Source organism: Equus przewalskii, chromosome 5, assembly GCF_037783145.1.
Source record: "Equus przewalskii isolate Varuska chromosome 5, EquPr2, whole genome shotgun sequence".
Classification (NCBI taxonomy): Eukaryota; Metazoa; Chordata; class Mammalia; order Perissodactyla; family Equidae; genus Equus; species Equus przewalskii.
In genome coordinates, this window is record NC_091835.1 from 35593974 (window position 1) to 35620122 (window position 26149).

The following is a 26149-nucleotide window of genomic DNA, read 5'->3' on the forward strand; positions in this document are numbered from 1 at the left end:
GACAAAAGTGGAGAGCTGAGTTTTGCTGTCAGTTTCTCCTTTTAGGTGTATTAATTTGGTGCTGTTGTCTTAGGTGCATTTCTATTAATGAGCGTTATGTCTTCTTGGTGGAATGTCTTTTATCATTATATAAAGCCCATCTTTTTCTCTCATTACCTTTTTTATCTTGAAGTGTGCTTTTTCTGATATAAGTATGGCTACATCCACTTTCTTTTGCTTGCCACTTGCTTGAAGTATCATTTTTCACCCCTTCACTCTGAGCCTATGCTTGTCTTTAGAGCTGAGATGTGTTTCCTGGAGGGAGCATATTGTTGGGTCTTGTCTTTTAATCCATCCAGCCACTCTGTGTCTTTTGATTGGTGAATTCAATGCATTTACAGTTAGAGTGATTATTGATACATGGGGGCTTAATATTGCCATTTTATCTCCTGTTTTCTGTTGTTCTATATTTTCACTATTTCTTTTCCGTTGTATTTCTGACTGCCATTTCAGTGTGGTAGTTTTCTGTGATGTTTTTCTCTTTATTTTTTATTTGTGAGTCTGCTCTGATTTTTTGTTTTGTGGTTACCATGAGGTTTGTATAAAAGATCTCATAGGTGAGATAGTGCATTTTCTGATAGCCTCTTATCTCCATTAGCCTAAGTAGGTTCCATCCCTCTCCTCCTCCTCTTCTATGTTTTTGATGTCACAAATTATTCTTTTTTTGTGTCATGAGTTTGTGACTAAATTGAAGTGTTTATAGTTATTTTCAATGCTCTCTTTCCCTTTATCTTTTATGTTATAATTTAGTATTTGCTAACCTATTCTGATAGAGATCTGCAATTTTCTGATTTTGTCTGTCTATTTATGTCCTTGCTTAAAGCTTTGTAAACCTTTGCCTTTTTGTTTCAGGTATGAGGGCTCCCTTCATCATTTCTTGTAAGGCAGGTCTAGTGTCAATGAACTCCCTCAGCTTTTGTTAATCTGGGCAGGCTTTTATTTCTCCACCATATCTGAAGTATAATTTCATTGGATAGAGTATTCTTCATTGATAGTTTTTGTTTTTCAGTATTTTGAATATATCATTCCATTCTCTCCTAGCCTATAAGCTTCTGCTGAGAAATCCACTGAAAGCCTGATGGGGGGGTTCCTTTGTAGGTTATTTTCTTCTCTCTTGCTGCCCTTAATATTTTTTCTTTGTCATTGACTTTTGCCAGTTTTAATATTATATGCCTTGGAGAAAGTCTTTTTGCATTGATGTATTATGAGTTCTATTGGCTTTATGTACTTGTATGCCCAGTTCTTTCTCCAGATTTGGGAAGTTCTCAGCTATTATTTCTTTGAACTAGTTCTTTGCCCCTTTCTCCCTCTCTTCTCCCTCTGGGATACCTATAATGCTTATGTTACTTTTCCTGATTGACTTGGATATTTCTTGAAGAATTCCTTCATTAAAAAAAAATCTTAGTTCTCTCTCCTCATCCATCTGCAGCATTTCTAGTTGTTTATTTTCAAGGTTACTAATTCTATCCTCCATAAGGTCTACTCTATTTTATATTCTTTCTATATAATTTTAAAATCTCATTAATTGTGTTCTTCATATACAGAATTTCTTTTTTTTTTTTCTTTTTAGAGCTTCATTCTTCTTGGTGAAGTATTCCCTCTGTTCATTAATTTTATTCCTAAACTCATTGAACTGTCTTTCTGAGTTTTCTTGTAACTTGAGTTTCTTTATGATAGATATTTTTGTATTTTCTGTCAGATTGCAGTCTTCTGTGACTTCAACTTTGGTTTCTGGAGAGTTGTCATTTTCCTTTGGTTCTGTAGTGTTACTGTAGTTCTTCAAGGTATTTGATGAATTGATCCTCTGCCAGCTCATTTGAGGTAGTAATCGCCTTTTCTTATTTCTTATTTGGTTACTTTGGTTCTGGTCACCTGGCTCATCTGTTCCTCCACTGGTTCTCTGTGGGCTCAGATGCTGCTTTCTCATGAACCTCCTGTGCTGCTGTTCTTGGGTTGTCTTAGGGTGCTGTTTGCACCACTGCCAGGGGTGCCACTGGGTTCATGGGTGTCACTGTTGCTGGCAGGGGCCTGAGGACCCAGGGACTTGTATACAGCCCTCGCTGATGGTGGAGCTGCTGGTTTTGGCATTGCTACCACTGGGGGCTGGGTCACTAATTCCGCTGTGGTTCCTGTTCCTTACGGTTGCACATTCCACCTGCCATCATTGGGAGGGGCAGGGGCTATTTTATCTGTTCCCACACCATCTGCTCATAGTTGTGCCAGTCACTTGCTCTGCATTTGTGCAGGCTGGGTGAACCTTCACATGGGCCAGCCACTGTACCCTTTGTGTTGCCTTTCCATGGGGCCAGGTTGCTGTGCTTGGCAGATGAGTCATGCTTGCACAGGTGGAGCTGCTGCTCAGGCAGCGCACCTTCACACAAGCTGAACCACCTCAGGGAGCATTTGCACAGGTGGGGTCACTGTTGCACAGGGGCACTTTCACTGGCTGGGCTACTGCCACTCTGCAAACATTCATGTATGTGCTGGGCTGCCCCTGCCTCCACTGGCAGCCAAGCTGGCTGCTGTGTGAGGATCCATGACCTGAATCACTGCAGCTGAGGAGGAGAAAGGGGCCACTCCCCTAGTTCCACTTCTTCTAGGGGGTCCAGTCCACCAACCTTCTGATATGTAGCTGCAAGGATTGCTCAGGAGTCCTGTTGTGCTGTGTAGGAAATCCTCTGCTGGTTAATGGATGTCCATTTAGTGTAACTTAGAGGGGTGAGACAAAGGGAACACCTCACTCCGCCATCATGCTGACATCACTCCTCTTAAGAGTTTTTAAAGAGCTTTAATCTCCAGCCCCTCCATTCCCAGAGGTTGTGGGGAGGGGCTAAAAATTTCAGCCCTCTAATCACTTGATCTTTCTGGTGATCAGCCCCACCCTGTGGCTGTCTAGAGGCCCCACTCTCAGTCACCTTATTAGTATAAGCTCAAAAGGGGCCCCTTATGAATGACAAAATACACTCCTATCACTCAGGAAACTCCAAAGGTTTTTGGAGTTTTGTACCAGGAGCTGTGGACAAAGACCATATATATTTATTATACCACACTCCTCAACTCACATTTTATATCAAGCCCTCTCTCTACTTTGGGGGGTAGAGATGCCAGGCAGATAATGTGAAAAGTAAAGTGAGTCACATTTTTTTTCATGATGGTATTGTAAGGGAGGAAAAGTAATTTTCCCTCTACCCTTCTGGCTTCTTGGCTGAGACCCTCCCCCCCATAATAAAAGACAGATTAACGAGAGTAAAACAAAACAGAAGTTTAATAATGTGTTTACTTCTTGTATGTTTAAGAGATACCCAGGAAAACTGAGTAACTCCCAGAAATGGCCCAGGCTAGCACCTTAAATACCACCTTCTAAAGACAAAAGATGTTGGGAGGGGGAGCCAGTTATGGGAGGATATCAGGCGAAGCACAGTAAGCAATGGTATGGTGTTATGCAGATTGATAAGAGTTTCTAGAGATTTAATCTTCTTCTTCTTCCTGGTACAGAGAGGGAGACACCCTTACAAATGGAGATTTCCCTTATAAATGTAAATATCCCATACAAAAGGGTAACTTCTACTTGGTTTTTAGAATTTATCCTACTTCACCTTTGTCTTCTGTTTCTTAAAAAATAATCAGCTCAAGATAATTCTTATGCCAAAGATGCATATCATAAGGTGAAGGTGTCATATTCTGTTCTCCTCCAGTGTCTTCAACAGGAATTTTTCCCATAATAATCTTGTAGGGATTTTCTTTATTTCCATAAAGAAATAGGTTCTCTCCCACTTTTCTTAGTCTTTCTTTGTTTTCCTTTCCCACTTTTGATAGATAGAGGGCTATAAATATAGTTACTTTTACTCTTTCTCTAAGAAAAATACAGTGAAAAATGACAACTGACTATTGACCTCAGAGTCTGGGACAAAAGGGAGCGATAGAGACTATGGAAAACTTTATAGAGTATGCCTCATGTAGAACTGCAGGCTAAATATTCTATTTTTTTCTAAACAAACTGGAAACATGGATGTGTGTGTGTGTGTGTATGTATAATCTTCTGTTTTTTTTTTTTGAAAGATTGGCACCTGAGCTAACAACTGTTGCCAGTCTGTTTTTTTTTCCTGCTTTTTCTCCCCAAATCTCCCCAGTTCATGGTTATATATTTTAGTTGTGAGTCCTAGTTGTGGCATGTGGGATGCTGCCTCAGTGTGGCTTGATGAGCAGTGCCATGTCCTCGCTCAGGATCCGAACCAGCGAAACCCTGGGCTGCCACAGTGGAGCACACAAACTTAAGCACTCGGCCACGGGGCCAGCCCGTAATCTTCTGTTTTTTAATGTTGATGACTAATTTAAAAAACCTTAAAAATGGTGTGTAGGCCAATACTATATAAGGCAAATAGAACACATTTGCCAGCCAGGTTTGGCCGGAGTCCACTAGTTTAGATTCTCTGTTTTGGAATATTTTCTCTTAGTGACCTTGTCCTTTCTGATCACTTCACCTGTGCAGTGGGAGGCTGAGGGTGGCGATTCCAGCCTGACATGGGATTCATACATATCCAACTCTCTCTGGGGAATGGGTGAGATGGGTATATCAGTCATCTATTTTCATGAGGAGTCTCCTGGGAGAGAACTTACCCAAAGGGAAGAAGGAATCTGGTGTGGGGAAGGAAAAGATTTTTCCTCTATCCTGGGTTCTTTGACTGCCTAATAATTAAATTGACCTTAGACAGAGTAACAGGAGAAAAAGAAATTTAATTATGTATGTATGGGAGCTCATAGAAATATGAAAACTCAAAGAAGTAACTAAAGCAGGCAGCTTTTATACGTTTTAGACAAAGAAACAATAAATTTGTGAAGAACTGACAAGACAAAGAAACTTACGCTTGGGTACTAATTAGAGAAGAAAGCAAGCAGAGTTTGTTTCTTCTTAGCTCTGAATTCTGTATCTCTGGTGATAAGGATGTCTTTCTACCTCCCGGTGCAAGGAGGGTACCTTTCACATGGGAGATTTATTTCCTGCTTTCAGAGGGACTGAGAGGAGGGTCAGAATGTCCTTCTTGCACCGGCTATTTCTTAAGTTACTTTAATTTAAAATAATCAATGTGCCAAAGTGCATATTTTGGGGTGGCCTTCCCTGAGCCCCATCACTGGTGTGACATGCTCAACTCACTAACAAAATCTCAGGGTCAGAGTTGAGGTGGGACTTTCTCACTACTGTGACTTCTCTGAGATCAGGGACTGTGCCAATTTTGTTTACACTGTATATCCAGAGCTTAGCAGAGCCTGGCACATAGTAGATATTTAATAAATACTTATTGACTCACTGACTGAATTCTTATTACTGTCCAGTGCACGTCACTCAGGTTGGTTTTCAGTTTAGCCCTGGTGAATTAATGTCTGGATCCAGGAGGCTCTATGTGAAAAACGCAGGAATTATGTCACTGAAAACTCTGCAGGACATTGACACACCTACACATTGTCTTGGTACTCTGTAAATGGAATAACCAAAAAGAGAGAAGGAAGTGTTTTCCTCTCTTTACATTGCAGTCCAGTTTTAGCCTTTAATGGGCTTCTGTGTAGTGGCAGGAGGTTTCTTTGGGAGATGGCACTGCTGAGGGTGTTATAGTCCCCACTGTGGTGGGGCAGTTACCAGGTGATAGACAAGAGTGTTTGTGAGCTTGAGGCTAGAGATCCTGTGTAAGTGGGTAGAGGGGAAGAGCCAGAGAAAAGTTAATGGGCCCTCATTTGTATCCACAGCTTGGGGAAATGTGGGTTATATTTGGGGATTGTGGCAGAGACTACTAACCTCTTGCCAAATCCTAATTTTCTCATCTTTTAGAACACACACCTGCAGTTAGGTCTGACCTCGTGGTTGAGTTCTAGCCAATGGAATATGAGTAGAAGTTATGTGTACCACCCCTAGGCCTGGCCCGTAGAAATCTCCCACTGTGCGATCCTCCATGCTCTTTTCTCACAGTGGCCCTGGAAGGAATATGCTGAAGATGGCAGGGCCTTTGCCGTCCTGATGACCTGGACCATTTTGAACTGTTTATGTGGGTAAACAATAAACTAGGATTTTTTTTTGAACCAAAATATTCTTTAGATTTATTTGTTATTGCATTAGTCTACCTAATTAATACAGTGACTCAGCTAAGACCTTTCTATGTCCCCCTACTGTATATACCTGCAACATGGGTGTTTGGGGATGGACGTGGAGGCTCAGAGATCACTGTAGATTTTGAGAATGCTAGTTAGCCATGAAGAAGCTGAAGTTGAAAAGATACCCTGGGCTGGCATACAGTGCTTGGCAGGATTTTCAAAAGGAAAGAAAATATGAATGTGGCTTATAGAGCTTTCGAGGAATGGGAGCAGGGAATGGGGCTTCCCATAAAGCGATCTTTAAGTGCTCTAACTCAGACACTGAACTCCAAAAAAGACCAAAGCTCTTTCTACAGGAAGAGTTGCAAAGTGTGTGAGATGAAGTGAAGTGTGTGTTTGAGATGGAGACCAGCGTCTCACACCTGAGTATTTCACTGAGAGACAGGCTGCCTTTTGGGTTGGGTAGTGGGGAAGGCTGCTCAGCTTCCTGTGGAAATCAGGAAGTAGAGGGCATGCTCTGAGGATGAGTGAACTTGATCAGAGATGCTGGAAGAACTAAGGAGTCATTTTCTCCAGGAAATCTTCCTAGATTCTTCTCCCACCCAAATCTGGGATAGGAATCTTTTTATGCCCTCCTGTAACATCCCATTTCTACTGCTGTTCCAGTTACCTATTGCTGAATAATGAAATCACCCCAAAACTTAATGACTTAAAACAACAATACTCATTTCTTTTTTCTTTATTATCTCTCATGGTTCTGGGCCTTCACTGGACTCAGCTAGGTGGTTCTCAGTGCGTTGCATGTGGTTGCAGTCAGATGGGGTTGCAGTCATCTTGAGAGCTTCCTCACTCACATGCGTGGTGTTGAGGTTGATGCTGATTGACAGCTGTAACCTCAGTGGGCTCAGCCAGAACACACACACGTGGCCTGGGCTTCCCCACAGCATGCCATCTGGGTTCTGAGAGCGAGCGTCCCATGAGGACTTGGTGCAGGACGGCCCCTTCTAATGTAGTTTTGGAAGTCATGCAGAGTCACTTCCACCATACTCTGTATTGTTGGAGTAGTCGTAAGCCCTCAGCCACATTCAAGTCGGAGGGAACATAGGAATGTCAAAGAATTCTGAGGCATGTTTAAAACCCACTACAATTGCTATCATAGTCATTTCACACAATTTTCTTGTCTTTCTCCCATACTAGAAATTAAGTTCCCTGAGGGCATTGGGAATTCTTATTTGTGTTGGGATCTCCAGCATTCGCTGGATGAATGAAGGAATTAGCATAGCAATATTAGATGTTTCAATAACCTATCATTAGAGAAAGAATGTTCTGATTGTGACAAGTAAAATATTTGGAGGAACGACCTTCATAATCTAATTCTGAAGACACAAGGAAGACGCTGACGTCTTTAACATGTAATTAGAGTTGTCATTAAGGAAGATTAATTTCCCAGTTTGTGTAAGATAGATTTAGGGATGATGAGAGAGGAGGAGGAGGAAAGGTAGAAGGAATCTATCCAGAATGAGATGTAATGAGGCTCTGAACTGGAGTAGAGGAGAGTATGTAAAAGACACCAAAAAGAATGAACAGGCTTCATCAAGTATTGGGGACAGAGGAGAGGGAGGATTAGAGATAGCTAAGCTTTTGAACTCGGATACCTGGAGAAATGGCAGGGGCATTAACAGAGAAAGGGAAGGCTGAGTAGGACCACCGTCGCGTGCCATTCAAGTCCCATCAGATCAAATCTCAACTCTTCCACACAGCCTTTCTGATCCTCCTTAGCCGGATGCACTATCTTTCTCCTTTTAACTTCTGATTCCTTTGTTATATTCTGTCCTGTTGCTTAACTTCCCCTACCTGGTATGATAACTCTGACCTTGTCATTTTTGTATCACACGTAGCACCTAATATAGTGCTTTGTACTTTATAAGCCATAAGTACATTTACAGTTAAGTACTCAGTTTGGATGGGGAACACAGCAGCCCCCCAAATTGGCTTTACTTGGTTGTTGTCTTGCTCCCTTTGGATTGGTATGACAATATACCACAGACTGGGTAGCTAATAAACAACAGAAATTTATTTTTCACAATTCTGGACGCTGGAAGTCCGAATCAGGGTGCCAGCTGGTTGGGTGAGGGCCCTCTTCTGAGTGGCAGACTTCTTGTGTTCTCACATGGTGGAAGGAGCCAGGGAGCTGTGTGAGGTCTCTTTTATAAGAACACTAATCCCACGCATGAGGGCTCCATCCCCATGAACTAATGGCCTCCCAAAGGCCCCACCTTCTGACACCATCACTTTGGGCTTTAGGATTCCAACATGTGAATTTTTGCAGGGACAAAAACATTGAGATCATAGCAGCTGTTGCTCTTTTTCCACATTTACTTTCTTTTATTTTTTCCCCTACATTCACTTTATTTCTTCTGATATAGCTAAGCTTTTATTTCTTATGATTTTTCTACATCAAAAAAGGTACATCAATAAACCATCACTTTTTAATTTTCCTGAATAATAGATGAGTTGGTATTTTGGCAAGCATTGTTTATATCTAGAGTCTTTGACGACAATCCACATACCCTGTATGTTGCAGGGGTGAGGTTCTCCTTATTCCTGATGTTTCCTTGTAGGAATGGCTCCTGCCAGTAAGCTGAGTTCTGCATGTGCCACAGAGCACCAGGGAGATTACAGCTTTAATTTGTGAGTACCTGGTGAAGGTAGGGAGTGCTAAACTGGCAAATTCAATTCTACATTCAGGGCCAAAGAGGAAATTGGAAAGTCTGACCTTGCTTTCAAGTGGCTTGTTCACAGGCTTGAGGGTAGAAAATTCTCTAAAAATTCCTGGGTGCGTATCAAGGTGATACGCTTATTGTAGAAAGGCTTGCTGGCATTGGCTGTGCCCTGAGGGCACCCTAATTTGTCATTGAAATTAAACAGTGGAGGAAACACTAGTGTCTGGGCGTTTGGCAGAGGTATTGGTCCTAGGCACACAGGCTTGAGAAGCTTCAGCTAAAACCTCAGTTCAGGAATCTACTGAGGGTGCTTTTTCTAGCTGATACTGACATGGGGCTGAAGGAAAAGCCTCACCCAGGAGGAGAGCTTGTTAGGTCTTAGTGACTCCATAAGATGCAGTGGCAAAAGCCACTGAGGCAGAGGATTGCACACATCTGCCCTCTTTGCATTGCGGAGGCTGGATTACTGGGCAGAGCTCCCCCACCGATGCAGCACTGGGTGCCAGAAGCTTGGGGCTCAAGGGGGAAGTGAAAGCATTGCACACAGGAGAACCCCATGAGGTAAGAACAGAATGCCAAAATTAATTTTTTAAAGATGATTTCTTCCAATTGTGGTTAAGTTCACAAGATATGGATTCTGAACAGTTGGCATAAACTGACCGGCATCAAGTTGAGGTCAAAAACTAAGATTTTTCTCCTTTCCTTAGATACTATTGAATTTCTTCCTCAGTCCTTGGCAACATCAAGTACTGGGTTTTGGAAATATAATTTCAGTTTTGCCTGGGATGTCTGCATTGGAGTCTGAGAATGGCTTGTTTTCTAAATTTTGTGGTTGTGAAGCTGATGTTGTGATATTCTTGTGTCTCATTAACTCTTTGGAGTTTTCAAAACTGAGCTCAGGGAAGGCTTGCCTGGGAACTAGTCCAGTCTCTGAAACCTTGTAGGAACCAACTCATTCTAGCCCAGGCATTGGAAACCCTGTGTCTCAGACGGAAATGAATACAAATTGAGACTGATGGTTTTATGACTTTAACTTAAGAACTTTGGACTTCAATTATTTTTGACTTTAATGTCTTTGGAATTTAATTTGCAATGGAATTTGAACTTCAGTTTTGGAGTTTGATAATGAGAGGGTTTTTATTGTTCCAATTTGTGACACCTCTTTATTGTCGGCATTTCATAATTGGAATTTCTTTTTTTTCTTTTGTGAGGAAGATTGGCCCTGAGCTGACATCCATGCCAATCTCCCTCTACTTTGTATATGGGACACTGCCATGGCATGGCTTGATGGGTGATATAAGTCTGCATCCAGGACCTGAACCTATGAACCCTGGGCTGCCGCAGCAGAGTGGGCGAACTTAACCACTATGCCACCAGGCAGGCCCCTGGAATTTCTTAATACAAGCATTTAATCCATTGCAGAGCTCTGATAACTATTTTAAATAACATGGCTGGATGAAATTTGGGGTGGGAAATGGAATAGGAGGTGAATTTCCAGCGTTGGGTGTAAAATATATTTAATGTCAATGTATTGTTCAGAATCATTTTGGGAACTTCTGGGGCCAGGGGTGCTGGAGGACACAAAGGAGGAAGAACGATTGGCTTTGGGCGAATGGATTGCCCTAATTAGACTCCTCATCTCTTCTCCCAGGTAGACAGCCACAGCCCTGGTGACTAGCTGCTTAATTGTCAGGTCTAATGGGGTTAAAGAAGAAAAACCTTGGGAATGTTAGGGAGGAAATGTTTCTGCTACCTCTGAGAGATCTTTGCTGAGGGAGAGAGCTCCGCCATATGATCTTCTGGCCACTCTCCATTCTGTCACTCGCTTTGCCCTGGGGAGGTAGAGTGACTTATCTAAGTGCTGAAGATTGGAAGTGAAATGGAGCGTGCCTCCCTCAGCTTGGCCCTTCCTCCTCTCGGGAGTGAGCTGTCTGCAGGGAGCTTACGTTCTCTATGTGGGGAGGTCTCCCCTGGCCTGGCATTGCCTGTGTCTAGAAGGGTAATTCTGTTTCATTCTGGGGTCCATTAGTCATCATTTGGTTTTCACAGTGGGCTGCTTCCTGTATCTTGGCCTTCATTGCTATTAAAGAGAATGTTTTGATCTCCATTTGCTGCTTTTTTTATTTCTCAGTTTCTCTAGAACTTGAAATGGGAAGAGGGATGCTATTATTCGGCGCCTCAGAGACCCTAACATTGTGAATATGACAGTTAAGACTCTGAGTAACACTAGTCATTATTTTCTAAAATGTCCTTTTCGTATTTATATACATGTGTGTTAGTTACACTTACTATTAACATGTAAGGTTCTAATTTCTGGTTTGTATATCAGCATTATCACATCTGCTGGTGTTCAGATGACCCTGAGGGTGACAAGAAGCACTGTTGTTTTTATGAGTTCCCATGATACTGAGCAGATTATATAGCGTGGCCCTTGTTCCTTCAAAGCTGTCACTGTAAGAGGTCTTGACTTGAGTTCTCGCTGAACTGGGGAAGGAGGCGGGGCCCAGAGATGCCATTACACGTGTGATTTGTTGTCTCCTTGAGATTTAGAGAGAAATATAAAATATTTCACCTAGATGGCAAAATTGAAGAGGAGAATACAAAACACATGTGAGGGGAGGAGAGAGTCACTAACTTTTCCGGCGAGTATTGAATTCAGAAGGAAAAGGAGAAGGAACCCTGGACAATTTGGTAGGATGCTCCGTTTTTTCTCTCTGTATACTGAAGCATGCTCTGAAGCTCCTGAGGAGAACGATGCTGCTAGTGCTGCTGGCGGTGTTTGGGGAGGAAGGTATTGTTGTTTGTTTATTAAGGGCTTGCTGAGTACCAGACACGTGCTGAATGCTTTGCATATATTATCTCATTTAATCATGGTCGCAACAGGCCCTGCCAATGATAGCTGTGTCTGAGGTAGGTGACATTATTCCCATTTTATGACAGATAAAGCTGGAGCTCAAAGAGGTTAAGTAACTTTTGCAAAGTGCAACAGCTAAAAGCAGCTAGTAAATGGTCTGAACTCATTGGCTTGTTCATTCAATCAGTCGTTTCCCAGGTACTCACTGAGCATGTGGTATCAGCCATTGTTCTTAGTCTCAAGTGAAAGAAACCAATCCTGGTAGATTTTAGCAGAAGAGGAATTTATTAACGAGATCCTGGATTGCTCACAGAAATGCCAGGAGAGCTGGAGAGCCAAGCGTGGAAATTTCACAGCAGGGACAATGGTCAGAATATGGCTCCACTGCTGTCACTGCCTTTGCCAGGCCCTACACACTTCAGTTTGCGACACTCATCCACTGGGGCTGGATGCTGCTTGTGAGCACTACCTCCTTCTATATCTTGCTGCAGCCACCACCGTCCCCAGAGGTTCCATAGTCCCTGCTTCTTGGTACTACTACATCTGGATTCAAAGCCTGGGCAGATGCCTCTGATGAATGGAGTGAGTGTATGGGTCTGCTCCAGACCTGCTAGTGTGGTGGGGACACACTTCCTGCCCTTGCATCTTCTCTTCTGGGAGGTGGGCTCTTGGCAGATTTCCAAGACTCATATAATGAAGAACTCCCCTGATGTGGTAAAGACATTCAAATGCTGGACAGCCAAAGGAAAAACAGATGGTCGTCTGTACATCTACTGTGTGAATGATGCTGCTAGACATGGTGGAGAATCAAAGATGAATCAGACCCAGAACCTACCTTCAGAGACCTGATAGGCTGATAATTCTCTTCCTTTTAATGTGTACATTTATTTGGCACCATAGTTTGCAAAGCTCTTTCACTCTCATCATTTCATTAGATCCTCCTGACAGTCAGGTAAGGTATGCAGGACTGATATTATCTCTGTTTTATACCTGAAGAAGCTGAGAGGTTAGGTGATGCTCCCAAGGTCTCCAGCTGGGGAGTGGCAGAGCTAGGACTTGGACCTGTCCTTTGACTGCACTGCAGAGTCAACCAGAGGTAAGACACGTGCACAAATACCATGCCTTGTTGATTCCGAGGCACACGGTTTTCCCCCACATTTTAACACTCCTGAAATCAGGATGCATTTTAGAATCAATGGTGTATCATAGTTTAATTGGCAGCTTTTTAATTCCTGGTGGTATGTAAAATAAGGGAGCATCTTCAATTAAGGGAGCCATAGATTGATTGGAATGCACTCACTGAGACAGGGGTAGAAAGTGATAAGGGACATAAAGGAGAGCTGGAGGTCAGGGAAGGCTCTGTGGAGGAGTTGGACAGGCCCACGGTCCCTCAGTCCCTTAGCTGCAACTCTTAATTCCAAAAGGCTCTGAAACAAAGGGTATTTTTCTCCAAGTTTGTCCCTAAAACTCATTTGGCAGCAAAACCTGACTTGAACTGATGAGTAACTTATAATTATAAGTAATTTATAAATATAATATATAACTGTAATTAAATTATAATTTTAGTTCTTCCACTTACTGTGAAGATCAATGTGTTTAGCTGCAGAAATATTGATGTTTGATAATGGAGTGCTATCCTAGCCCTTCGGGAGGAGCCAGAGGAGGAGGTGTTCCCTAATATTGGGTCCATGCACTGCACTGTCTTCTACAAATCTGTAAAATTCTGAATTTAGAATCACATCGAGATGCAAGGGTTGTGGACAAGAGACTCTGGATTGTGTGTGAACTGGGGCTTGATTGGGGGATAGAATTTAGATGTTTAGAGATGCAGCGGGGATTTTAGGAGAAGGAAGAAGCATCATCCTAAGCAGGTTGGGTCTAGGTATAAGTCATTATCCCACCATGAAATTTGCTTTAAAGGCAGAGGTGACTTGCATTTCTGATAACTACTCTCCCTTAATTCATGATTCATACTCGGTTGGAGGGTTGGACTTTCTGAGTTTGGCTCCCCTCCCTCCCCTCCAGTATTAATCTCCTCCTCTTCCCACAAATCACCTGATTTCCCCGAAAACTCTTTAACACACCCTTTGGCTGAAAAAGAGCGTTAGGCAATCGCTAAAATTCCCCATTCCTCCTTTCTAGCCCTGTTGCGCTGGATAGAGGAACCTCCGGCCTGAGAGAAGGATGCAGTTCTTGTTTCAAAAGCAGAGGGAGCTCCAAGATCAAGGCTGAGTTACCCTTTCCTCATGTCATGGTCTCCCAGCCCCCTCTTTGTTTGGATCAGGGAATTTCAGACATGCACACTGGGGTAGAGAATCATACGGACAGAACCAGGACAGGGAGGCTGGCGGAGGTTCCTGAAGAGGGAGCGCCCAGGCCCTGTGCTGCTCTCCCTGGGACCTGGCAGGGTGGCCCAGCATGCCCACTGGCAAGAAAGAGGGGACTGACCCACTTGCTCCCATCAGATTCTGAAGGTAAAAACCTTAAAAATGAAGAGCAGAGCTTTGATGGAGGAAAAAAGGAAGGCAGCAAACTTCACATAGGAAGGTTTCGGGTAAAGATGGAGGGCTGGAAAGAGCAGAATAAAAAGAAGTCAGACTATAGATAGCCTATTTCTCTTAGGTTGACTCCATCTACCCTCGCATCACCCTGCTACCCACCACTGTTTTCAGGGTTAGAAACATATTTGGCAAGACTTTTCTAGGAACTGTGGGGAGATAATCTTGTCTTTTTAGTAAAGGAAAAAAAAAAAAAAAACCCTGGAAAATTAATGTAGGAAATTGAGGGAATACTTTTCGTTTCTTTTCATGTTTCTTGTCATTCAGCTGTCCCCTTTCTCCTTCCCCACCCAACCCTGTCTTAGACCACTTCTCCCAAGGTCACTGCCTTCCCCTGGTGAAAGAAGCTCATTCTTCCATCAGTGGTCATTGGGAGCATCAACAGAAATACATGCAAGAATAAACATAGTAAAGAGAGCTGGTTTGAAGTGAGAAAGGGGATCATTGTCAAAAGAGGAGGGAGAGACATCCTAGATGGATGGGCACGATGGGGAAAGACTCCTGAAAACCTGAGTAGAAATGGGGATGTTGTTCTGTGAGGGCAGGACAGAGACTGATAGAGTGGGAGTGGGTTTCGGGGGTGGGGGTGAGGGAGGAGAACAGAGGAGGAAGAAAACTGGGAGAAACTACTCATTCTTTTGGAGAAAAACTGGGAGAAGGTCCAGAGAAGCAATGGGAGAAGGGTAAGATTTAGTTTTAGTCTAGAAGGTTAACTGAAGTTGAAGTAGGGAGGGTGTGAAAGTAGAGGTGTCATATGTTGATGGTTAGCGTTATGGCTCTCTTTAACCTGTGTTATTCTTATGAAGGTGACATTGAACTCCAGGTGACCCCCTACCCCAAAACAGGTGCCTGTGTTTGTTAGACAAATACGGCCAGGCCTCCCACAGCTTTAGCTCCAAAGTCCATAGGTACAGAGAGCCAGGACCAAGAGACGTGCTGCTCAACAGGGATGGACAAATTGCCAGAGATGTGGTGAGTGATCGTGAGTCTACATAGATGTACCTGGACTCTATTCCCTTCATATTCTCAAGAAAACAGCCCAGATCTGAAGCCTGGGTTTTGGTTTGACCTAAGCCTTTTTGCTTTATTCCAACCTGAGATTCTCCATGCGCTGTTGCCCTTCTCCTCTCCCCTCCCTTCTCCCTTTGACAAATGCTAGAGCTCTGCACTAGTCTTCTGGTACCTGGGTCACCCACCTCTCCATATGCCTTTTTTCTCAGGTGCATTGTCCTGTTTCCCCTTTTGACATGGGTTTATGCCGAACCTACTATGTATGGGGAGATCCTGTCCCCTAACTATCCTCAGGCATACCCCAATGAGATAGAGAAATCTTGGGATATAGAAGTTCCTGAAGGGTATGGGATCAAGCTCTACTTCACCCATCTGGACATGGAGCTGTCAGAGGACTGCGCGTATGACTCAGTGCAGGTATATTATCATAAGCACATAAAGGCCAGTGCTAGAGTGGTGGAATGGGAAGGATGTAGGAGGGAGTGCCATAGGTATACAGTGAACTAAAGTCAAATAGTCCTAAGGTGGTCAATGTTCTATTCTCTCTGTCCCTTTTTCTCTGACCTCCATACCAAAATATTATTGTTTCCTAGCTTCTTTTTGACTCTTCTTTTAGATAATGGCAGGGGACCTTGAAGAAGGGAAACTCTGTGGACAGAGGACCAGCAAGAATCCCAGCTCCCCAATTGTGGAAGAGTTCCAAGTCCCACACAACAGACTCAAGGTGATCTTTCGGTCAGACTTCTCCAATGAAGAGCGCTTCACTGGGTTTGCTGCATACTATGTTGCTGTAGGTAAGGCTCGCCCTTCTCTATGCGCCTTATTGATCCACCTAAAAGATTAGAAGCAGGACAAACATTGAGCAATGCAGTGAATAAGGATTCTGTTTATAACTCTTACTAAGTGTTGACTTGGCTTGAGTCCCTCCATGAATTGCCTTTGTAAGTTTCAAACACATGGTCATATCTTAGTGGTGATTATGATGATGGTAATAATAGATAATAAACAGTAATTTATTGAAAACCACTATGAACTGGGCACTGTATTAGGAATTTTACCTATATCAATTTAATCTTCACCTTAACTTTTCAAGGTATGTATTATTATCTCCATTTGAAGATAATGAGGGGCTGCCCTGTGGCTGAGTGGTTAAAGTTCCATGCACTCTGCTTTGGGGGCCCGGGATTCATGGGTTCAGATCCTGGGTGCGGACCTACTCCACTCATCAGCCATACTATGGAGGCATCCCATATACAAAGTAGAGGGACACTGGCACAGATGTTAGCTTAGGGCTAATCTTCCTCAAGCAAAAAAAAAAAAAAAAAAAGAAAGTGAGGACTAGGAAAGTTAAGTAACTTGCCAAGAATCTTATGAGGAATGTATGGTATTCAAACCCATTCAGTGGTAAACAAAACCTTCAAATTTTGTGTGTTTCTACACCTATCTGCAGGTTAAAATGAAGTTAGAATATCTCATAAAATCCAAGCTATTGTTTAGATTTGACAGAAGTGCCAATATCATATAAACTAATAAATGTCCTAATGGTGCTTCCCTGCAGGAGACATATCATTGTGTTTAGCTTGCAGAGTATTGTCTCTGGAGCTGAAATGCTCTGTTTATGAGGAAGGTCACTGGTCTCTGGCATAGAGAGCTTCCTTAGAGCTGTGCAATGGTAGGGCTAGGTCTTTGTCCTTGACCTCAATCTTTCTCTACTCTTTGCAGATGTAAATGAGTGCAAAGACTTTGCAGATGCCCCTTGTAGCCACTTCTGCAACAACTTCATTGGTGGTTACTTCTGCTCCTGCCCCCCAGAATACTTCCTCAATGATGATATGAAGAATTGTGGAGGTGAGCTTGGCATCAAGAGGGGTGCATGTTCCCTGGGATTTGGAATGGCTGAAGGCTTTAGTGAGGACTTTGTCTATCCTTCCAATTTTGATTAGCCTCAGCCCTGATTTAGCATCTATTCTTAGTTACCCATAAGCTGTGGGAGAGTCACAAGAGTGGAGGAAGACAAGGCTACAGGGTCAAGCTAACTAATTGGAGAAGAGAGAGAGATGCCTTTGAAGAGTCTACCTGGGGCTGTTCATAACTGTGAAAGTCTCTATCATAAGCAACGTGATGGAAACCCAGTAGGCATTCAGTACCTCTATTGATATGTATTGGGTGTGTAATTGTTGTGTGTGAGCTCCAGTCAGGGATTGTCAGTTCATAAGAGGAGTCATAGAATAGGGCAGGAACTCCTTTGCTTGACCCTATATTTAATTCCTCTTTTCTCTTTTTCTCCCTTAGTGAATTGCAGTGGGGGTGTATTCACTGCACTGATTGGGGAGATCGCAAGTCCCAATTATCCCAATCCATACCCAGAGAACTCAAGGTGTGAATATCAGATCCTGCTGGAGGAGGGGTTCCAAGTGGTGGTGACTATGCGGAGAGAAGATTTTGATGTGGAGCCAGCTGATTCAGAGGGCCACTGTGCTGACAGTTTAATTGTGTGTGATGAATGATTAATTTTCCTCCCAACTCACACAGAGAGATTTCTCCTTGAAGACAAATTGTCTTTCCATCTGCCCCTTCTTTTCTTTTTCCTCCCTCCTTCTTATTTTATATTACTATCATTACCTCCCTTATTTTTATCCCCTCCATTTTACCTCTTTCTTTTAGTTCTTTCTCTCTTTCAATTTCATCATTTTGTTTCCTTTCAGTTTGTTTCAAGAAACCAGCGATTTGGTCCTTACTGTGGTCATGGATTCTCTGGGCCTCTAAATATTGAAACCAAGAGTAATGCTCTTGATATTATCTTCCAAACTGACCAAACGGAACAAAAAAAGGGCTGGAAACTTCGTTACCATGGAGATCGTGAGTAATCTGAAAGTTGTTCTTTGGTTGGTGGTCCCTTGACGATGTAAAATCAAGACAGGTAGATTGTTGTATGGAGAGGTATCCTGAGGTACTGCACATCTTCAGCCAGATCTAAACCTGTCAGTGGTTGCTAGAAATGCCTCAACTGCTAGGAATCCTTCAACTGGACCTGGGATTGCAGACAACTTGGGGGTGGTTAGTAATGCCATGTTATTTTAGACATCTCCAGATTGGAAGGTTAAGCATCAGGATTGAGGACAACTGACTGATTTTAGAGTGTGAGAATGATGTAAATAGTATAGAGATTCTCCAACTATTTGGTAAATTTTTTTCTGTCCTTTCCAAGCTATCCCGTGTCCTAAACAAGTTGCTGCCAATTCTGTTTGGGCGCCTGAGAAGGCCAAATATGTGTTCAAAGATGTAGTGGAGATAACCTGCAAGGAAGGGTTTGAAGTTGTGCAGGTAAAGTACTGTTAGGGGCTTCTCTTTAATCCCTAGGTCAGGATGAACATACTGGAATTGCCCAGTGGTTTACTGCATTGTCCTTGTTTGAGCAAGATATAACATCTTTTCCATAAGCACGACAGCTCAGGATCTTTAGGTCTTCCTTGTGAGCCATGGAGCTCCTTGGCCAGCTTGAAGGAAGGGGGACTGATATGCTGGGGCAAAGTTATCTTCTTAGCACCAACTCCTGGGTACTTTGGGTTTTTCTGCTAAGATGTCCCAAGCTTCTTGTGGTGAGGACTCCTCATTGATCCAAGACCAGAGATTGATTCCATTTGTGATTTTTGATTCCCCATATCTCTCCTTATAAATTAATGGTGATGTCTGTTATCCTCCAGGGAAGTGTCAGCTCGACAAATTTCTATTCCACTTGTCAAAGCAATGGAAAGTGGAGTAATTCCGAACTGAAATGTCAACGTATGTATCTCTTTAGAATGGGACTCTTGTTTCCTCCCAAAGGGAAGAAAGATCAGTGCATCAAGATTCAAATGCATTTTTTCCTCTTAAGTTTGTGAGAGAGTGGTTTGGGTTTTTGAAGGAAAACCACTCATGGAGTCTCAAGCCCTGGTCTGATCCCAGTCCAGCCAGACTAGCAGGTTTCTTCCAAAGAAAGGGGCTGTCAGATTGATAGAGTCCTTAGCACTATAGAGGTCCATTCCTGGCTTCTGAAGGGGCTTCCGCCAACCACTAAGAACCAGGTTCCTCCTTGTAGCTTTCAAGGGGCTATCTGAACTGGCAGGACTCAGAGGGCTGGGGAGTTGAGTGATGCCAGTTGAGAGTGTGGCCACAGAAAGGCTGGTGTGGGGAGATTCATTCCAGGGATGCTTATGGGAGTGGGGAAGGAGTGAGGAGGATGGAACATGGCTGGGAGGGTGGAACTGGCCCAGTGAGTCTTCCCGGGAGGAGGTAGCTATCCTGACCATCACTCTCCTGCCTTCCTCTTGTAGCTGTGGACTGTGGCTCTCCTGAGCCCATTGAGCATGGTAAAGCCAAAGATCCAGAACATACTTTATTTGGTTCTGTCACTCGCTACACTTGTGAGGAGCCATATTACTACATGGAAAATGAAGAAGGTGGTAAGTTTCTTTGACTAGAGAAAAGAGGGAGGAAGAGTGAGAGTGTTGGAGAGCGAACAGCACAATCTTTCTGAATTGGAGAGAGTTTGGAGAGAAAAAAGGAGATGGGATGGACTTTGTTCATCCTCTTGACTTAGTCTAAAGATAGAGTTTTCATATGGGGTAGGGTAGGTCCTATAGGATCATCCATAGGGAATCATAGAGGTCACCTATCTCAGCTTCACAACTATGGCAGGAATTTCCCCTACAATATCCATTTTCATGTGGTTATCCAGCTTTTGACCAATTATTTAATGTAGAACCCACAGGAGTAATGCTTTCAGCTGCCAGTCACCATACTGTGATGACTGGCTTTCTTGATGGAGAGGCTTTGGTAATGCTAGATGAAGGGCTGGATGAGACACAATATGTCCCACCTCAATGCTTTTTATTATGTATTTTGTTTTCCCACTTGAAGCACTTTCCCAGTCTCTATGGTAACCCTCTTCCTTCTGTTTTGGAAACCGTTCCTTCTTCTCCCTAAAAAGGATGGAGGCCAGAGGGATTGTTTGGAGGATATTCTCAAGATTCTTTTCTAGTTGATTTGATCTGATCCCCTCCTCAAATCCCAGAGGAGCTGAGGCTCTGAATGAAAGGGGGATTGGAAGAGAGATGGTATGGTGGTAAGTGTGTCCCGTGTCCCTTGTGCTATTCCAGGGGTGTATCGCTGCGCTGGCAATGGGAGCTGGGTGAATGAGGTGCTGGGCACAGAGCTGCCAAAATGCATTCCAGGTAATCAGGGCTCAGACTTGGGTAGAGATCCTAGCCAGGGGTGCAGGGGAGTGGGGGTCACCTTCTGAAAGTAGCTGTAATCCTCTTGGGAAAAGATTTAACCATCTGGGCCTACCGGAGTCTAGCTCAGGGAGGTGGACATGACACTGGGTTGTGGGCCTGCCAGCGTCTTGGGGAGTTCCTTGATCACACTGAGTCAGGCCTACTGAGAGGGATAGAAAAGTCAACCAGTGACAGTTGGTGTCAGAGTCAGGGCCAGTTCGGTTTGGTAATGTAGATATAGTAAAGGGAGGTAGAATTGCTAAAAACAGGGCCTGAAAATTGAGAGTGAGAAATCGACACTCAGAAACAAGACTAGTTGAATAGCTTAGTTATTATATAAAAAGTCTATATGGCAACAAGATATAGAGGAATGAAAGAAATGAAGGGTTGCAGACATATCAGAGTTAAGTAGAAGAAGGCCCTCAGGCAAAGCCAGCATAATAATAATGATCCTGATAGTAACAACATTGTCACTGAGAGCTGGGGACTGAGCTAATTAGTTGCATTTATTATCTCATTCAAGTCCTTGCAACAACCCTACGACGTAAGTATTATTAGTCCCACTTTACAGACAAGTGAATTGAGTGCACGTTCACAATTAGGAAGGGTCAGGGGTAGGCTTTGAACCCAGGTCTGTCTGAGTCCAAAGCCTGTTATGCTCAACTCAGAGTCCACTCAGTCTGACTAGTGAGGGATTTAGGTAAGTCTACTTCACCTGCAATAAAATTCAGTTTTAGTTATAGTGGATAATAGCAAAGTGGTCAAACCTAGAACCAGTCAATGGGGAATGAGATGAAAGATGGGAGAAGAGAACCCACTCTGCTCTGCTTCCATGGATTACTAGGCGGGACTCAGCTGCAATTAGGACTTCAGTAAAGAAGATGGTAAGCATTTGATCTGGGCATTAGAAGAAGATAGAATGCTTGCCTCTTCCACCATCTGGATGAGGAAAGAGTTTCCTAGCACTGGCTCACACTTGGGCCCTGGTTCCAACGTGCTGAGCCTATGGTGAAGCGTGCTTCTAGAGGGGCTGTGAGTCAAGCTGTCCATAGTGTGAGGTGCTCTGTGAGCTCGTTTGGGCTCAGTAATTCACACACTGCCTCAATTTAACCAGTCTTTCCCACAAGCCTGCTTGTGGCATTGGCAAAGTGGAATGTTTGGTCCTTAAGTAAGTTCAGGATGAGTCAGGTACTGAGACGGATGATCAAATATAGGGTTGGCTATGTTGTGCCAGAGAACCCTGAAGCCCAGAAGGTTTCTGAGTGGTTGGAAGATTTGCAGGAGGCCAGCAATCTATTTCTTGCTCCCTCCCTACCTTGTTCTTGTTCCTTCCTAGTCTGTGGCGTACCCAAAGAGACCTTTGAAGGAAAACAGAGGATATTTGGAGGATCCGTGGCAGACATTAAAAATTTCCCTTGGCAAGTCTTCTTTTCAAGCCCAAGGGCTGGTGGGGCTCTCATTGATGAGTACTGGGTGCTGACAGCTGCCCATGTTGTGGAGGAAAACAGGAACCCAGTAATGTATGTTGGGTCCACCTCAGTGGTCACTTCAGCTCTGACACATGCCCAAAGGCTCATTGCTGAGAGTGTCATTATTCATCCGGGTTGGGAATTTCTGGATACCCCAGAAACACGGAAGAATTTTGACAACGACATTGCGCTAGTGCGGCTGAAAGACCCAGTGAAAATGGGACCCACCGTCTCCCCTATCTGCTTACCAGGCACTTCCTCAGAATACGACCTCTCATTGGGAGACCTGGGACTGATCTCAGGTTGGGGTCGAACAGAGGCAAGAGATCATGTTTATAAACTCAGAGGGGCAAAGTTACCCGTTGCATCCTTAGAAAAGTGCCGCCAGGTGAAGGGGAATAATCCCAGAGTAAATATAAATTCCTTCGTTTTCACTGATAACATGATCTGTGCTGGAGGAGAGAGGGGCATTGATAGCTGTGATGGGGACAGTGGTGGGGCTTTTGCTATACAGCACCCCAATGAAGAGGCCCCCAAATTCTATGTAGCTGGCCTGGTGTCCTGGGGCCCCCAGTGTGGGACCTATGGGATCTACACACGAGTGAAGAACTACGTTGACTGGATAATGAAGACTATGCAGGGCTATAGTAGCCCCAATGAGGACTAATTCATGCTTATATCGACAGCCTTTCCGACTGGTCAGGGCTGTGACCAATCTGTTGCTTTCCGTTCCTTACAACATTCCCATTATTTCACCATGTTTGAGAGAAGACATGAGAGTATGATTTAAATGGAAATGGACTGTTGGGATACCTGGCTGGAGGCAGTGTTTGATCATGACATTGTGTTGGTCATTCAGTGTGGTGGGTCTGACTCTCCCTTGAATGCCTACTATGGATGACCCCCTGGGAAGAGCTCTCCTCTCTTGCCCTGTTCCACAGGGAGTCCCCGTTCCTGATGATTCCCTGGTGTTGCAGTTCTGACATTGAAGTTGCTTGTTGGGCATACCCTTGATTTTTTGTTTCCCCTTTACCTGCTTGAAGTTCCATTTATTTTATAATTCTCAATGTCTACTATCTGCTTGTAATAAAGCATGTTTATAACCCAGTTCTGGCTGACTTTTCTTATTCCACGTCAAGACCTCAGCACCGTAGAAGGGAATGTGATGAGAGGGCTGTTGTGTCACGGTATTCAGGCATCTAGCAGCTGATACTTAATTTTCAGGAAAATAGGGAATTCAGCTTTTCGCCTCTCTTCCAGTTGAGATTTACTGAATATTGAGGATTAACGTCAACATCATCAACACAAGGTACCGTATTCTGCTTTTGAAAGCTGCACTGCATTCACAAGTCCACATACAACAGTTAGAACTGGCTGTTTAAGATCTTCTTTAAGTATAAAATTTTGAGGTATAAATTGTTTCAATGTCTCCTGAAAATTAATTTTCCTTTAGTACTCATTTTCAGAATACAATATTATGACAATAAAAAAGAGAAACAAAAGAAATTCAGCATAGTCTCATCTTTTCTGGTGCTTTTGGTCAATCTGTCAGTCAGGAGACCACGTCTTCTCTTGATTGAACTCTGCACCAAGATGTTATAGCTAAAAGTCCTGGTGAGGATGGACCCAAGACTCTCCCTTCTATTTTTTTTTTCAAGGGAACAGAAATTAAAAAAAAAACACCTAGAACTCCTCCTCCCAGCAAAATGATTAGTGATGAAAGATGACTACATAATAGAGACTAGTATTTTTTAAACTAAGGACAGGAGAGCTATCTTAGGGTGGCAGTTGCCATAACTGGGTGCCTTATTACAGCCGTGGACTGAGGGTAAGAGTTACGGAGCCTCTGGTCTGGAGGGTGTAACACATGGCTTTCAGGAAAGCAGTTTTTAACAGAAGCCAAAAGGGGTGTATTTGGGGCCCATCAAGAACGGATTTTGATCTTCCATAGACCAAAAGGACTAAATTTGGCAGATGACCTTAGACTGGAAGTTAACACATGGTGAAGTGACCAGAACTCTAATCGAAGAGTCTGAAGAATCAAAGGGGAATTACAAAAGGGAGCCTCTGGAAGGGTAATGTCAAGTCAACTGGAAGCATAAAGCCATTTACATTATTTCTTAACTGGATACCTCATAACCACCTTCCCTTATCTGCCTGTCATTACCTGTACAATGGAATTGATCGTGCACCTTGGGCTACAGTGTTTTGGGTGGGAGAAGGGGGATTCCTCTAGAGAAAGAAAAGAATTGGAAAAATATTAAGATTTAGAAATGTGCCCATGATGTAGAAATTTTCCTTCTTATTTCTCTTTTTATAATTGGAGTAATAGAAAAAAATTAACCTGGAATCTGGCAAGAAACTGAAAAAGGAAGTCCATCCCTGCCAGAGAGAATCTTCGGTCTATTTGGGTTCTGCCCTTGCTGATGGGCTGAGGTGTTGGTGAACGAATTCTCTCATTGCTGCTGCCTTGTACAGTAGGATGGATATGGTTTTGCATGGTTCACTCTGTTGCAAGATCGTTTCCCTGGGTTAAGGGCAGGGAGGAGTTCTCAATGAATCATCAGTAGAGACTTCAGGGCCGGGAAGGGCTCCACCAAGGCCTAGAAGGCTAGAAGATCATTCACTGTGGCGGAAAGGGTATCAGTCATACTGCCTTGCAAGTCACTTGAGAACCACGTGTGCCTGCTTCACCTGAAACTCAGGAAAAGACAACTTTTTAGAGCAGGTGAGTTGTCACGTTTCTTAGGTCAGAAGAAAATGGACTGGTGGACCAGCTCCTCAGGCCAGTGATGAAAGATGGTGTCCAAAGGCCAAGAGGACTTGAAGGGAAGAAACCTGGTTGAAACTGGACTAGCCCAGAAGGGGCTAGAGGGATTTTGAGACTTTCTAAATTTGCTTTTATTGCGATTCCTAGAATCAGAAACATTCTGTGGAAATGTGACTTTATACTTTCTACATATCTGCTTTCTTTTTAAATTTTTTACCTAACAACTGTTGCCAATCTTCCTCTTTTTTTGCTTGAAGAAGATTAGCCCTGAGCTAACATCTGTGGCAATCTTCCTCTACTTTACATGTGAGTCATGGCCCGGGATGCCTGACGAGTGGTGTAGGTCTGTGCCCAAGATCCAAACCCGGGAACCCAGGCTGCCGAAACAGAACACACTGAACTTAACCACTACGCCATGGGGCTGCCCTGTTCTTTTTTTTTTAAATTAAAAATATCAGAAAATGGAGCCGGCCTGGTGGCGCAGTGGTTAAGTTCGCATGTTCCGCTTCTTGTCAGCCTGGGGTTCGCCAATTCTAATCCCGGGTGTGGACACGGCACTGCTTGGCACGCCATGCTGTGGTAGGTGTCCCACACATAAAGTAGAGGAAGGTGGGCACGGATGTTAGTTCAGGGCCAGTCTTCCTCAGCAAAAAAGATGAGGACTGGCAGTAGTTAGCTCAGGGCTAATCTTCCTCAAAAAAAAAAAAAATCAGAAAACAATTTTTTGGCTTTTTTGAGGTATAATTGACAAACAAAATTGTAAATATTTAAAGTACACAATGTGATGCTTTGATATACATATATATTGTGAAAGGATTTCCTCCATCAAGGTTATTAACACATCTATCACCTCACATGCTTACCTTTTAAAAAAATTAGTTTTTGGTGAGAACATTTAAGTTCTACTCTCTAAGCAAATTTTGCTTATACAATATGGTGTTATCAATTATAGTAACCATGTTATACATTACATCCTCAGATCTTATTCATCTTATAACCAAAAGTTTCAACCCTTTTACCAAACTCTCCCTATTTCCCCCATTCCCTACTCTCTGGCAACCACTTTTCCTCTCTCTCTCTCTGAGTTTAGCTTTTTTCCCTTAGATTCCACATTTAAGTGCTATCACACAGTATTTACCTTTCTCTGTCTGGCATATTTCACTTAATATAATGCCCTCCAGATTCGGCCATGTTGTCACAAATGACAGGATTTCTGTCTTGTTTAAGGCTGAGTAATATTCCATTGTGTGTGTGTATCTGTATATATAGAGTATTTTCTTGACTCATTCATCTGTTGATGGACACTGAGCTTGTTTCTATACCTTGACTGTTGTTAATATGCTGCAGTGAACGTGGAAGCACAGATATCTCTTTGAAATAATGGTTTCA

At 43.3% G+C, this 26149-nt stretch overlaps 1 protein-coding gene across 4 annotated transcripts in view; it reads left to right on the top strand.

The window, feature by feature from the left end:
• The window catches only part of C1S (complement C1s), a 53093-nt gene extending 29996 nt beyond the window's left edge, over positions 1–23097 (top strand). The window contains exons 2-16 of one of the 4 annotated variants that reach the window (XM_070620608.1): positions 11420–11534; positions 12189–12279; positions 12694–12793; positions 13840–14171; positions 15062–15227; positions 15476–15683; positions 15883–16060; positions 16989–17114; positions 17559–17758; positions 17972–18125; positions 18475–18590; positions 18971–19049; positions 19580–19708; positions 20405–20479; positions 21858–23097. In XM_070620608.1, coding sequence (XP_070476709.1) covers positions 15205–15227; positions 15476–15683; positions 15883–16060; positions 16989–17114; positions 17559–17758; positions 17972–18125; positions 18475–18590; positions 18971–19049; positions 19580–19708; positions 20405–20479; positions 21858–22657 — 2088 coding nt within the window. In that variant the 5' untranslated portion in view covers positions 11420–11534; positions 12189–12279; positions 12694–12793; positions 13840–14171; positions 15062–15204 and the 3' untranslated portion in view covers positions 22658–23097. The remainder of the gene's footprint in view (positions 1–11419; positions 11535–12188; positions 12280–12693; positions 12794–13839; positions 14172–15061; positions 15228–15475; positions 15684–15882; positions 16061–16988; positions 17115–17558; positions 17759–17971; positions 18126–18474; positions 18591–18970; positions 19050–19579; positions 19709–20404; positions 20480–21857) is intronic. The other 3 variants (XM_070620607.1, XM_070620609.1, XM_070620611.1) reach the window with 3 other exon arrangements.
• The last annotated feature ends 3052 nt before the right edge of the window (positions 23098–26149 follow it).